Source organism: Epinephelus moara, chromosome 13, assembly GCF_006386435.1.
Source record: "Epinephelus moara isolate mb chromosome 13, YSFRI_EMoa_1.0, whole genome shotgun sequence".
Classification (NCBI taxonomy): Eukaryota; Metazoa; Chordata; class Actinopteri; order Perciformes; family Serranidae; genus Epinephelus; species Epinephelus moara.
In genome coordinates this window covers 6,977,157-6,992,824 of record NC_065518.1, presented here as the reverse complement: position 1 = coordinate 6,992,824, position 15,668 = coordinate 6,977,157, and the positions used below count along the sequence as shown (strand labels likewise).

At 43.6% G+C, this 15,668-nt stretch overlaps 1 protein-coding gene across 16 annotated transcripts in view; it reads left to right on the top strand.

Moving 5' to 3' along the window:
• Nucleotides 1-15,668, top strand: part of LOC126400323 (ankyrin-3-like) — a 236,498-nt gene that overhangs the window by 161,959 nt on the left and 58,871 nt on the right. For 11 of the 16 annotated variants that reach the window (XM_050060950.1, XM_050060949.1, XM_050060943.1 and 8 more), the window contains one exon: nt 13,599-13,722. In XM_050060950.1, coding sequence (XP_049916907.1) covers nt 13,599-13,722 — 124 coding nt within the window. Of the gene's footprint in view, nt 1-4,237; nt 4,274-13,598; nt 13,723-15,668 lie in introns of all 16 variants that reach the window. The other 5 variants (XM_050060947.1, XM_050060941.1, XM_050060938.1 and 2 more) reach the window with 1 other exon arrangement.

Below are 15,668 nucleotides of genomic sequence, written 5' to 3'. Positions count from 1 at the left end.
TTTTTTGTTCTTTAAATCTTTACTTCTTTCACACCTCTTTCTGCATGTCGTCCTCTGTTCTTAACATTTCCAATCTGTGGCTTCTCTTTGTCTTTGGTGTCAAGATTTATATGTTCTTTGTGTCATTTAAAATAGTGAAATATCATGATGGTTTGGGCGATATCACTGGTATTGTATCTCAACTCAGTTGTCAGGGTAAACGTTGGCACTGCATGTTTCTGCAAACCATGGATTCGTCACAATTGTACATTATTATGAGGCGGATATGTTGAAAGGTTATGTTTTAACAGTGCTGTGGTTAACGTGGTGAGGTTTAGGCACAGCCTTCTGGCTGCTGTGAAACTGCGCCTATGTAGAGCAACAAAAAAGTTTATCTTTACAACCACGAAGGGACGGCAGAGGAGATACCTGCACACCAACACACTGGGCTGGACAGCCACAAAAAAGCTTCACAGGCTGAGATCAATGCATGGTTATGGTTTGAAAAAGATCACATTTAGGTTTAGAATACTCGCCTTTAGAGGCTAAAAAGCTGCAGGAAACGCGGCCATATCTCTGTAAAAAACAGCTGCATTTTGTGGCACAATTCTGGCAGGAAACACAGTGATGTCTCGGTAAAAACACAACCACTTTTGGTTTTACTGTCCCAGCTGAAAACGTAGTGATGTCTCGGTAAAATACAACCGCTTTTAATGACACAATCCCAGCAGGAAACACAGTGAGGTCTCAGTTTAAAAAAGCCGCTTTTCGTGGCACAATGCTGGGAGGAAACACAGCAGTGTTTCAGTAAAATAACAACCACTTTTGGTGGCACTATCCTGGCTGTAGATGCCGAGGTATCTCTTGAAAAAACAACCACTTTTTGGCACCATCCCCACTGGAAATGCAGCGATGTTATGGTATAAAGCAAGTGCTTTTCGTGGCACTATCCTGGCCGGAAATGTAGTGATGTCTCGGTAAAAAACAACCACTTTTCCCAACACTATCCCGGCAGTAAATTCAGCAAGGTCTCAGTACAAACCAACCATTCTCAATTACACTATCCCAGCTGGATATTTAGCGAGGTTTCTTTAAAAATCAAACACTTTTCGTGGCACAATCTTGCCAGGAACCACCTTTTTTTTTGGGCACTATCCACAGTGAAAACACAAGGAGGGCTTGCTAAAAACAACCGGTTTTGTTGTTTGTAATTCTCACCTAGAGGTCACACCATCCACCTTCCCAGTGACAGAGTCAGCTCATATATTGTGTCCATTTTGAAATGCTGATATGACACATATGAAACATGCAGTGGTTTTCTGAAACATACAAAGCCAACATTTTCTTATCTGGCGACTGGGCTGTATTTTCTACGAGGCTATCAAGCTTTTAAATCACAGTTTTTCTGATTAATTTTTTCAAGCGAAGTCCCAAACCGTCGCACTGTACACATGTGACACATCATGCTGTACTTCAGCACTTTCAGTTGCTGCTTCCCGCTCCCACTCTCTCATGCTGTGTCCCTGTAAAGCATCCAGTATTTCCATGCACCGAAATTCAGGGAATATGCCCTTTTTTCTCTCCTGGTTGCCATGCCAACTGTCTGCATATGGCGTTGTGGCGTGTGTGACAGATTTCTTTTCACACAGTGAAGTAGACGGCTCACACACACACACTTGATCCTTTGTCTTCAGAGGGCTTGTCAGTGACGCTTCCATTGTAGTTTCACACATTCGGGCCAAAGCAAACATGGTGTCAGCTGCTGTGTGTGTGTGTGTGTGTGTGTATCTCTTTTCTCTCAGTCTCTAGTGAGGCTAAAAAGCAGCTGAACTTGAACTTTTCAGTCACTCACTCTGTCTAATGAGACTGGGGGGAGGAAAGAAACCAGAAACTGATATATTGAGGTCTTTTCAATCAATAGCTTGTTTCATTTCCGCCCTGCAGCATTTTTGCTAAAGTCTGCGTTGATGGTAAAGAATGGTTGCTTTCAGTTTCAGGCAGTCACATGTTTAATGCACATTCCAGTTTTTATAGCTGCTAAATGTCAGCAGCCTGCAGAAATATACATTTCCTCAACAGCAGTTTACCTCTCCACAGCGGCTAAAGAAATACTGCACCACAAAATAATTATTTAGGTATCAATCAGTCATCTGGTGTTACACTGAATTTGTGAGGAAAACTGTTGCATCCCTCTACAGTGAACGAAGAATCCAAAAACTGTATTAAAACATCTGTTTACAAACTCTCACACAAGTCATGCAGTATTATCCACATCTCATTAATCACTGTTTTTGCTACAACATTAAAAACATTAAAAATTAAAACACTTCTGCATAAATAGTCTCAGGACTGAAATACATGGGGCACAGACGCTGCACGACGTGTCTGTCACCCTCACCCGGGCGACCCAGCCGGGGGTGATCAGTCCCCGACTTGTGTCCAAGTGGCCCACTACTCCATGGATCCCCTCTCCGGATCCACAGCCATCGTGAGGCTCTTTCAGCGGTCTCGAGGATGTTTTTGACGGTTCTTTTGCACAGCTGACCTTTTACTCCAAGGAGTTTGAGGGTTCGACGCAATGACTGGCCAGCGAATCCGCGGCACCCAACCTCGATTGGTTCGACACGGGCTTTCCAGCTTTTGTGGACTCCTTTTACCGTAAAACTTCAATTAGTAGCCCGGGCTATTATTTGCTTAAATAACTGAACTCAACAGGCTTATATTTGGGACAGGCCTTTAATTCCTTTCACACAAAACTGTTGCTCAGCAAAAATGTGTTATAAAACAATCACAACTTGGATTAAATCAAAAACTCTTTTGATTCTTTTGATCTGAGGACCCTTACGGACTAAAGGAGTGGACACATATTCTGACTTAATGACAGCTTCTGAGGAAGGTTTTTCATCATGCTGGTAAATCCAAATGCATTACGGTCTTCTGTGGTGCTCATGATTCCAGTAAAATGAACTGCACGACTCATTTGTGGAGAATCTAACGCCAGATTTCCACTTGATGCGTGTCCGTTGCGGAACGGCAGCGCTGGTTATCCGCTGCGTGCTCCGCCGTCCGTCAATACCCACCGGCTGCGTTTGTTGTGCGGAGCGGTGCAGCTCCGCCGGAAGACATCTCGGTGCACTGCCATGATTAACATCTCCTCGTCCATGGTGTCAATGGGGTGAAATGACGTCTGAAAACCTCTGACCTGTTGACTTCAGGCCTGCCTCTGCTCGTTATGTAGTTTTCAAGGTGTAGTGCAGGGAAATATGATCCGCCGTGAACACTGTGTATTTTATTTTGAAAATTAACCGGATGTTTTATTTTGTTTCTGTGCACGACTTCCTGCCCCGCACGATCTGCTCTGTGCTAAACTGCTGCGTTGTGCTCCGGCATCCGGCAAAAATAGAAGTCCTGCGTATCTGTTGTGGAGGGCTCCGGACTGCCGCAGCTGAGATGGAGCCGGAACGCAGCACAGCCACAGCCGGTGGAAACACACACATTGAATAGAATTGAATCCTATCGGCTCCGCTGCCGTGCCGGAGTGGAGACGCAACCAACACGCATCTGGTGGAAATAGGCCGTAACCGAGCTAACAATATGCAGCATCTCCATATTGACAAAAGTTTAAACATTTATATATAACATTATCTAACGTTAGCTCAAGTTGGTAGTCAACAACCTGTTTAACACATCCAAAGAACTTCCATAAAAATCAACTGCTTGGCAACCAGACCAGGCCTCTATTAGAGATAGGCATTTATTTGTCACTAGTAAAAGGGAGTGGGTGTTAAATTAGAATTAAGCTTTTAATTGAAGTTTTACGGTATTTAAATTCATCGAGAATTTTCTCTGTTTTTGGATTCTTCGTTCACCGTGGGGACATGCAAGAGAAACAACATTTTCTTTGCTGATTCAACGTAACACGAGGCGAGTAACTGAGTAAGTGTTCCTTTAAGTAACTGAATGGACAGATATAATGAGATTACCAGGTGAACTATAGTCTCTACCGATCATAGACTTCTGCTCGCTGCCATTTAGATTTAACACAATATATAAATGCAGTATAATGTCACATACAGTAGATGTCTACATATACCGGCCTGTGTGGGTCTGACCCATGAGTTATGGCTCTGTACTTCAATATTTAGTCTTTCTCTGGAGATGTGACAGAAAAGACACTAATATTCCTGCGTGCATGATTAAGAAATATTGCAGTTGTTCCAAAGGGATGAAAAGGTGTATTTCTGCTTTATTTGAACAGAGGTGGATGTTGGAAACATCTCCATCAGCTATTCCTGTGAGTCCAGAGTACGGTGACGTTGCTGTAACTAACTCCAGTAACCCACAGTCTGACGTGTTGCAGCTACACTCATGAACTAAACTCATTCTGTATATTTCTGTGCACGTTTGCCTTCACAAAAGTTGTTGCTGTTTTGCGTGAGTCGAGTGTCCCATCTTTAACTTCGGGTCTAAAAATACATCAAGTGTAACTGTAGGCACGCACACACACGCTTTCACGAGCTCACATAGCAGCTGCGTAACAGACATGGTTAACGTCTCCAATAACACACACACACAGTCCATGATCTAAATCCGGACGGCCCACAAACCCTCTGCAGTTTGTTATAAACTGCTGAGAGTTTTTCCACAGTTGTAAAGTTAATTAATATGTGGTTAGCGTGGATATAAAATCTGAATCATAAGATAACTTAACTATGTATAAGGCAATAACATAGTGACCACATGCTGGCTCATTTTAGATGCCAAGTTTTCTGCATGTTCCAAAAACTGATGTCGCACTTCATCAAATGTTTCCAGTACCCAAAATCTGTCTTATGTTTTAATCTTCGTCCCTTTAATGCTGGTCCATAGCTTTGACTTTTTATATTCTAATTATAACACACTAGCTAGAGAAAATATTTAAAAATAAAACAAGAGCACTTATTAGAAATCAGAAATGCAGTGAGTGGAAAAAATCCAGATGCCAGTATATTGACTCAGACCGTCTGACACTGTGAGGGAGGAATTGTACAGGTTGATGGTGACAGGCAGGAACGACTCCCTGTGGCGCTCTGTGGTGCATCTTGGGGACGGAGTCTGTCACTAAATGTGCTGCTGTGTTTGACCAGCACATCGTGGAGTGGTTGGGAGACATTGTCCAAGATGACACGAATCTTAAGCCCCTTTTACACTGCCAGATTTTTGGCAAAATTCGGGCCGTTTTGCCGGCAAGCTGCGAGCGTTTAGACACACAGAGCCGGATTAGCGAGTTGATCTGAGGTGCCCAATTTTCCGCCTCATAGGGTAGACATATTGGCAGAACCTTTGTGGTATAAAAAGACCAAGGCGGCCTTCCACAACGGGAGGGGCTGTTGATGACTTGTGGGAGGAGCTGTTGATGACGCCACACGTGCGACCCACTGGCGGTGGATAAACAGGAAACAGCTGATAGCAGGAATTAGCGAGCAGCTAGTAGCAAGAGGGAAACGCAAACCTGACAGACACTGTAAAGATGAGCAACTGGGGAGACAAGGAATTGTGCGCCCTCCTTGCCCTCGCAAACGAAGAGGCCATTAACCGTCAGATGACGGGGACGGTGAAGAACGGGCCGACTTATGAGAGAATCGCCGAAGGACTGACCAGCCACGGCTTCCCTCCCACGTCACTGTTTACGTCACACACTGAGCTACATGTTTTGCTACTTGCTCATGCCCCCCATTGCCCCAAAAAAGGCACATTCTGTGTAAACAAAAGTAGGCAGGCGGCATTTTGCCGCCTGCCTACTTTTGTTTCTATACTGCCAATGCTGAAAAAAGACTGATTGGGCTTTCCTGCAAATTTGCACAACTCCTATTTAAAAAGAGCTTTAGACAGCATCCTCCTCTCTGACACTGCCACCAGAGAGTCCAGCTTCACCCCACGACGTTACTGACCTTCGAATCAGTTTGTTGACTCTGTTGGCATCTGCGACCCTCAACCTGCTGCCCCAGCACACAACAGCTAACAGGAGAGCACTGGCCGTCACAAACTCATATACATCCTCAGCATTGACCGACAGATGTTGAAGGACCTCCTCAGAAAATAGAGGCGGCTCTGGCCGGTCTTGTAGAGGGCTTCAGTGTTCGTAGACCAGTAGGTTTACGCTTTGACTTCATCAGACTAAGTTGAGACTTAATTTGTCATCAATATATTTTTTCAATCTGTTATGTAGGATAAAGCGTCGTTAATTTTTTTAATCAATTTTTCTGAGCTTTTGCACCACGAACAACGAGGATTATTAAACGACAACTTGGAGTTTCTGAAGAGCGTTTTTGTCCGAACTACTTACAGTTTTTGGTCCGAACCAATACAACAGACCAATACAACCTTGACAAATGCGGCACATATCAGTTCATATCCGTTCATACCTTTCACAATAAAAGCCCTACACATATACTCTGCGTAACTGTTCAACAAAAGGGACTCAAAGTCAGAGCTTTTCCCTGAAAGGAAACTCAACAGAATAGTTAACAGTCGCTCAGGCTACACAGCATCTTACCTCAGACAGACTGCTGGACGATACTTTAGGTCAACAAGATCCCAGTTGCCGCATATTTGCATCGCTGCCAAACTAAAGCAGTAAACAGTTTGGATGCGAAATATTTGCAGGTGCAAGTATTTTGCATTTTTATGTTGTTCACTCGTCACATCCCCCGGGTGTAAAGGCCTTAAAACATGACTTACTGTGGACTTGACCTGACCCTTGAATGCAAAAACATTCAGTGTTATGTTGTTTAAATGTTCCGCAGTCAGACCTGAAAGACTTGCACATTGACTTGTAAGTTTTCTTATGAGAATTTGAGCCTTGACTTGATTCTTGAGACCCAACAGTGCCCTTTGAAAAACAACATACAAATGCAATGTAGTGAAATGCAATGTGGCAGGCTCCAACACTACAGTTAAAACAACGTGCTTATGTCACAAGAGCAAACACGCAATGTGCAGTCTGGTGAATCACAGTGCTGCAAAGTTAATATAGAACTAGCCTGGGACAGTGCAGCCCTCAGCCAAGGCCAAATGCCCCGTCTCACCATGTTAATGAAAGTGTAAAATAATTTATGTATGTAATTCAGATCCGGTCCAAACTTCAATGAGTTCTTCCTCGGCCCATGCTGCACCATTTTACCAAGTTTCATGCAAATTGGCTCAGTAGTTTTTTTATAGTCCTGCAAACAAAGAAACATTGAAAACATGACCTCATGGGCAGAGGTAAAAAACAGCAGCATCCATCTTTATCAAATTAGTTACACATATCACTGCTGTATGATTGACCCTCTTACGTGTGTTCACCATGGAGGCATGCAAGTAAGAAATGTACAAATTCAGCATAACACAGGGCGAGAGATCGATATATAAGGTAAGGTAAAACTTAAATGTCCTGGGGGGCAATTTGAGATACAGACAGTAGTCACACACTGTCAGGGGTAAATCTTGGACGATTAGTGGTCACTGCTGGTTAAGAAAAGCAATAGCAGACGGGACAAAGGACAATCTGTGACGCTTAGTGCTGCATTTAGGGAGGCAAAACCTCCACCCTGATGGAAGCATCTGAAACCCAACATGGAGGGAATGTTGAGAGTCTGAGACAATAGACCGAACTTTAGAGGTGACCCTCTCTTCATACAGATGCTGGAGGTTATTGAATGTAACACCAGTGATCTTACAGCACAACTTGACCACTTTGTCCAACTTGTCATCGACAACTTCCTTAAAAGGAACAGGCGTTGGTTTGCCTTCTTACAGATGCTGTCAGTGTTCAAGATTCAAAATTCAACCTGTCATCTAAGGGTGTTTTCACATATAGTCCTTTTTAAATGAACCGAACTCAGTCCTCTTAAAGTGCATCAAAAACTGGACCAACACAAAAGGGGCTCAGTTCTTCTTGTGTCCACAGTCAGTACGTTTACATGCAGCTTGAGAAGATCGAATTATTGGCTTAGTGTGGCTGAAACCGGACTTTTAAATGCGTCAGCTTAGTCCGACTGAAATTGGACTATCCGTAGCTCGACTAACACACCCAGATAATTCGATTGAGAATCGAAGTATTGCTGCATGTATCCACTCAGTCCGACTGGAGTGGGACTCGGCATTCTGCACATGCACCACTTTTTCTTTCGCAGGCTTTCACCCAGAAGAAGAAGGAGATGACGTAGCAGCAGCAGTTCAGGAAACTTCATGCTCCGACAGCTAGCTTCCTCTTCGGGTCAACCAGAACTAGTTCAATATGCACTGTATTAAAAAGGATACAGTCAGACGTAGTTGGTCAGAAATTCGATTTTCCCTTCTGCATGTATACTCAGACAAGACGAGAAGTCCGACTTGACTTATTAGCCGAGCTATGAGCTTAGCTCGCCTACTGCATGCATGTAAACGTACTGATTGTCAGTTCATTAGAAAGAGGACTGCTGTAGACTGTTGCCGTTTGATGTATTCTACATTCCACATCTGGAGACGTGCAGTATCTTCCGTGGACCAAACTACTCCTGGTCCTGCGTCCTTGCAAGTGTTACAGGCCAACGTGGTTTCACCTGTTTTTTCAAGCATCCCAGTGCAATAGCATGTGATTTAGAGGGCTGAATACACGCCAAAGAGCAAAGCGAACCTGGAGCGCTTTGTGTTCACAAGACACAGGTTAAGTGAACCGCACTGCGGACTTGAAGCAGACTTGAAGTGAACCTCCCAAGGTGGTCTGAGTTTGGTTCACTTCAGAGGGTTCTGAGTTCTCTTTGAGTGTTCACATATGTGCAAAACATGTTGAGTCACAGCTCAGAGTCCACTTAAGCCTAGTTCACATTACACGATTTTCACCCTGATTTTGCGTTGCGGAGACTATCGTAATCTTTTGAGAGTTCATACCTGGTGACATGTGTTTCTGTCATCGGGAGTCTCGGCAACTTCATTACGACCTGTGTGTGCACACCAGAAGATTTCTCCACCGAGCCCTCGCCGACAGAGCCCCAGATACCGCGGTGACGTCACCAAACTGGATATTCAACCCAGTGTTGAATTAGATCTGCCTCCAGGGCCTGGGTCCAAACACAACGAGCTTCCCGTGATCCTGTGGACGCCGCCATTGTTGTCGTTGCTTGCCGGCTTGTCAGTGTTGCCAGATCTTGGGAGAGAAACAAGCAACCAGGGCTATGGAAACAAGCCCAAAAGAAGCGACTCCACGTTAGAAACAAGCCCAAAAAAACGAAACCCGACTACCAATATTTGTAAGTGACTTTACAAAAAAACAAGCCCAAAGTCGCGGCTAATAAGCGGACCTGGCAACCCTGCGGCTTGTCCTCCTCACATTTCTTCTGTCCTCCTGCGTGCTGACGTGGGACGTATCCTGCCTCTCATTGGCTGAGGCTCTTTGTCAGTCATGTCAGACTTCTCCAGTTTTCTAGCATGCCAGATATCCAGTCCCAGTCACAGACGAGGGGGCGACTTGCCCGTAGGCTTGTTCACACATGAGGACTCGTCGTGGCAGACTATCTGCCGACTCACCTCCGACCGAAGGTGGCTCTCAAGATCCTTGAAAATTGTGTAATGTGAACTAGGCTTCAGAGGGCTGAAAAACACCCTTAGACAGTGCCCAGATACATTTTGTGGGTAAAGTATTCTTAATAGGATAGCTACACTAGTAAAGACAGACAAGCAGACAGATTCTGTTGTGTGAACCCATCTGGAGTCGTTTTGGGGAAATCCTTCGCAGAGCTGTGAATTCATGCGATCACTCTTCTGGAGGTGACAGCAGACGTTGTTAGTTAGACGTGTGAGTTGACACATGGAAGCGGCAGGAGGTTGAAAGATGCAGAGGATGAAGTAATGTGTGAAACACTGACAGCGAAGAATCTGTGCTATTTAGCAGATGGAGAGATAAACAAGCAGACAGACAGGCAGAGCGAGAAACAGACAGACAAGACGACACAAACAAAACATGAAGCAGAGCAGCGAGGATGATACTGTGCTCTATACATGCTGCATTGGTAGAGTTTAGATGTTAGACAACTTAGTCTGAGTCACACACCCACTTACTATTTCTGTCCTGCAGTGAGCTCTAGGTGTCTGTCCCACACACACACACACACACACACATGCACACACACACACACTGGATAATCCTAGAGCAGGGTGGGTAGGCGGGAGAAAGCCGATCTGTTTGTGAGAGCATCGGGCTGTGAAAGAGAGACAGGCAGTGTGTGGGTGTGTGTGTGTGTGTGTGTGTGTGTGTGTGCAGCACGGAGGGAGCGACAGAGAGTTGAAGGAAGTTGGAGAAAAGTTAGTTGAAGGTGTGAATCCTGCAAACTGGACTTTAGGCTGGATGAAGTGCTTTAAAGCAGGAGGTGAGTGGCGGCTCGGTCAGGAGGAGGTTTGGAGGCTGAAATGAGACGAGGGTCCCGGTGAATGGGCTGGAATGTGTCCAGATGGGGTCTGTAAAGTGCGAGGGGAGAAAGTTTGGAGGGGGGGAGGGGTGCTGTAGCAGCAGGGGATGAGGGGACAGGAGGGTGAGGCGGGGGTCTCCGGTGCTTTGTGGTCTGTGGAATGCCTTCCTTTTCTTTCCTCTGTTCGTCCCTCCGCCTGCATGCACTTGCTCCCCTCTCAGCCTTTTTAACTCCTCCTCTCCTGCCTTCGCTCTTTCAACCCTGCGGTCATCAGTTCATCATCTACAGTAACTCTGAGGGGAATAACATGCTGCTCACTGTTTTCCTGTAACGTATGTTTCAGCTTCTTTTTTATGGCTTTAATGATCTGTTTGTGTTTGCTGTGTGTGAAGTGTTTTTATTTACTGGAAACATCCTCTACATGAGCGTGTGGTCAGTCACTTTCTGTAGATGTAAACCACCAAACTAACTTGACGCATGTCGTTACTGACAGCAGCACTGTTTGTTGTTTGCAGGCTTTACTGTTGACATGTTTGTGTCATCTGGGCACTGGGACAAAAAGCCTTTAGTGGCAGCAGAGACGTTTGTTTGTGTATGTTTTGTTGGACCACAGCTGAACTGGAAAACAGCCTCTGGCCAGAGGCTGCATTGATCTGTCTGTCTAAAAGAGCTGCTCTGTTATGGTCTGCACGCAGATGGAGAGTAGGAAAACATTTTACATTTGTATTCATACTGGTGCAGCGCTGGTTTAAAACATGCCTGGTCAGAACGGACCGACTGCTGCTTCTGCTCGTACAAACAAGTTCAACACTTTCTTAGATTTATTATAATATTTACCTGAAAAATATTGAATTATGTTGCTAATCTAACTCAGTGTACCCTGAAATAGCTAATGAAATTTCCCAATTGGTTACAAATTCAGATTTTACTCACAAAATATAACAATTAAATTACTGTAAAACTACCGTAAATCAGTAGCCGGAGGTATTATCAGCTTGAATAACTGAAATCAGCAGGCTTATATTTGGGACAATTCCTTTCACACAAAACTGTTGCTCAGTAAACATGGGGACATACCATCAAATTGTTTATTTAAACCAGTATGAATATTACATGTAGAAAAATTAGGCTTCAGATAATATGTCAAATATTAATAATTCATTTGATCTAGCCCCGACAGACAGAGCATCAAAGAGAGAACAAGAGTTATGACACTTGTTTTACGACACCTCTTTATCCTGTTAAAACAATATTCACAACTTGAATTCATTTTGGTGAAAGATCTGTTTGATTCTTTTGATCTGAGGACCCTTTCAGAATAAAGGAATATGAATAACTTGCAGGGTAATCAAAGAATGGACACATAAATTGACTTAATGACCGTTTCAGAGGTAGAGATTGACCACATGTTCTTTCGTCATGGCGGTAAATCTGAATGAATTATTCTTTGGCGCTCATGGTTTTAGAAAATTAACTGAACGATTAAATTATGGAGAATCTAACCAAGCTAACAGCTAACTAATGTTACCTCAAGTGAGTAGCCAACAACCTGTTTTATACATCCAAAGAACTTCTCTAAAAATGAACTGCTTATTACCAGACCAGGCCTCTATTTGAGACAGGCCTTTATTTGTCAAATTGTGTAGCTACACTGGGCTAGTAAAAGGGACTGCGCGTTTAATTGAAGTTTTACGGTATGATGCATTATTATTCATTAAATTATCTAGTATTATATTAGAATTAAAAGCTCAACATTGAACAGAGGTTAAGTAAATTTAAGCACATTACTGATATGCCTCTCTTTTCCTCCTCACTTTAAAGGAATACTTCGCCGATTTTCAACCAGCTTTGTATCGTAACAGTGTGCATAGTACGTGTAAATGACCTGTGGTAAACTGCCCTCCGTTTAACTTGTACCTAGATCTCATTGATCGTCTCCAAGCGGAACTTCGCCAGTTGATGCACATGATGCAAACCTTGTTGCTCGAACTACAGGCTGCACTTCCGCATTTTTGTATCGCCAACACGGACACGAAGAGTATAGAAGTGGATCAGGAGACAGACCCGCCCCTCTTTCTCTCTCTCTCAAACGCAGACCAAACTCAAGCCAAACCTAAAACTAAGCAGCATATATCAAATATAAACTGAGATTCTGGCACTGTGTCCCCTATTTCCCAACTCAGACCTTTTCGGAAACATGTTTTAGCACCATTTAACTGTAATATGAGACGTGACCCACCAGCGTTCTGGCAGTTGTAGGATTTCTGCCTCTTGAGAAAAAGCAAAGCGAATGCCATAGAACTTTCTCAGTTTCCTCTGGTCATGTGGCACCAGTTTCAAAACAGTTTGCGTCTTTCTCCTGCATAGACAGCCCAGGTTTATGAAAACAACGTCAAATATTTCAAGTAAAAATTTGAATGTAGGACGAGACGCAGACGAGTTTTGCTTCAGGACAAAAAAAAGTACTTCCTCTACCACTGCCAATAATCAACCAACATTCCCAGTTAGAGAAAGAGTAAAAGTCAAGCACGATGGCGTCTGCCCGGGGCCCCCAAAATACTAAATCCACCCGTGAAAAACACACACCAGTCACGGCTACTTGAGGTCAGAAACACAGTTAAAAATACACTTAACAGATGTATTAATTTCTGTACTTCGATGTTACCACCGCAGTTATAGAGTAGAGCATGGATTAATCAGCAGAGGTTGGCCCTGTGTTGCCAACGGTAACGTTAATGGTGTTATACGTTAGTGAGGTTATGGAAAATGTACCCAATGGATGAAGGTGAAGACATGCTCGACTCAGTTCTCATCACCATGGTTAAAGTACAGTGTGGATTAAATTAGCGGTAGTATGGCAAACAAAAACACACCCAAGTCACGGCTACTCGTGGTCAGAAACACCCGTGTTTTAGCCACAAGAGCTGTTTGCTCGTTTATTCAAAGTTTATTAATATTGAACGTGTCGTATGTCCAAATTGCACCGCATTCGACACTGCACCTCTTCGGGTCCCCAGGAATACACCCGCCAAGTGTGAAGTAGATCAGATGAATGGTTCTTGAGATACTGGAAGGCTTCATAGTTAGATAATCACTGGTTTTAAACTGGTCACACACACCAGAGAGAAGCAGATATTCGTAAAAAGATGTAAAGACAATACATCACGTTCTTTCTGTGACCTTTCTTCATCCCTGTGTGTTTCCATCTGGCAGGTGACGATGCGATGACGGGGGACACAGACAAATATCTGGCCCCCCAGGACCTGCGGGAGCTGGGGGACGACTCGCTCCCTCAGGAGGGCTACATGGGCTTCAGCGTCGGTGCGCGGTCACAGAGGTAAGAGAGGCGCACCATGACACGTCAATATCATGATTGTTTATATGTTTGTTAAGGTAGCTGCTGTAGTGCTGACATTGTTGATGTGTAAAGGCCCGGTCACACCAATGTTTCAAACTGCAAAATTTCTGGTGAACTTTGACACTCAGATTCACACCTTGACAAATAGCAACCGTCCTGATAGTTGTAGCCAACAGAGAGTGATGCAGCGCAAAACAGGAAGTTGTCACCTGCTTTTTTAAATTAAAAAAAAAGAGGAAACCTTGACCAAAAAAAGCAAAGTGTAATCTTTGACAGGAAGCAGCAGCGTATATGGAGACTGTCAAAGCTTAATCATGTTGTTTCCAGCTTATAAGTGACATCGTAACAAAAATCTGTAAAATATTCTGTTAAAGTCTTTTGTTTTAAATCCAGGCTTCACGTTATTCTGACCCCCGACACACAGATTTTCCTCACACCACCAGGAGGTCATAGTTCGCTCTCTGTGGCTGTTGAACTTTTTCGCTCACACAAAAATATTGACACTTGTGCAAGCGGCTGCAGAGGGAGGGGTTATTGAATATCTGAGCAGTGACACACACGGACATTGAGCCACAGGAAATTAGAAACATGTTCGATTTCATGGCCCTGAGCCCTGGGTTACATCAACACACTCTGTTTGAGTGGGGCGGGATGTGTGTGTGTGTGTGTGTGAATTGATTTAACAAATTGTGCTGTAGGAGGGGGTTCACATCTCTTCCAGTTCAGTCAGTTTAGGAAGTGAATTATCTATGTTGTATTTATGTCATGTATGTCTGTTTTTCAGTTATAAAACTCTTTAACATGTTACTTCATTTTCCTTTTGAACATCACAAAAAGTAAAACATGCATATCCAATATAAAGTTGTGATGTGGGACAAGCTGCCCGGTCCAGAGGCAGTTAAAAGACCATTTTCATGTCTTATTTAAATGTTATTCTCAATATTACTATCGCTCGAAATACTACAATACCCATGTGCCTCAGCTGCTGTTGCTATGGCAAAGACAGTGGATGTGAATAGGAGACTCAGACAATTCAGATCATTTCATGCCTAGTGAATTCAGCAAGCACTGAGTTTCATTTAGGACTATGACTGGATGTTTCTTACAGAAAGGCTTCTTGGGAGTTGTAGTCAAGTTTTCACCTTAATAGCGGGATTTATACTTTTGCGTCGACACAGAGCCTACGCCGTAGCCTGACGTGCACCTCCCCAGAAATGTAACTACACGTCACGCCGACGCAGACCTCCTGTCTGTTTCTGTAAGCTGAAACCATTTCCCTCAGTGGAAACAAAGCTTTTATTTACTTTAATTTCACAGATAAGAAACAATAAATTGTGAAGACAATAAAGCCTCCACAAAAATACGTTTTTAGTCTTGTGTGTGATTTATCCTGGCTTCATATGAGCAGAGGAAATCTCTGCTAGCCACTAGGCTAATTTATACAATGTAAAATGCCATAGGCTTGTACTAATAGAGTGTGCCAGTAAACCCGGAACTCCATTAGCGCTTTTAGCACTTCTGGTTCTCTCGTCTAAAAGTCAATACGTTTTTTGAATGGGATTTTGGTAAAATGCCTCAAATAAGGTCTGTAGTTAACAAAAGCTTAAGCGAGTTTCAGGTTTTGTTCTACGACATAAAACACGTCAGTAAATACCCTACTTGTAGATTTTACGTGTCGTAAAAAAGGCGGTTGCTAACAAGTTGCTCAATACTACTACAAACCCTGTTGGGGACATGAAACGTCATCACCCCCGAACAGACGAGAGTGCTGGCAGTCCGCCATTACAGCTTCTTATTTAGCTTAAACAGTCCGATTTCCCCATTACACAATTTTTTTAAAATAAAGCGGCCGAAATCAGTTGAAAACTTAGTGGCGGTGACGTCAAGAGTCATGCGACCGTGGAGTAGTCATGTAGTCCGTTAAA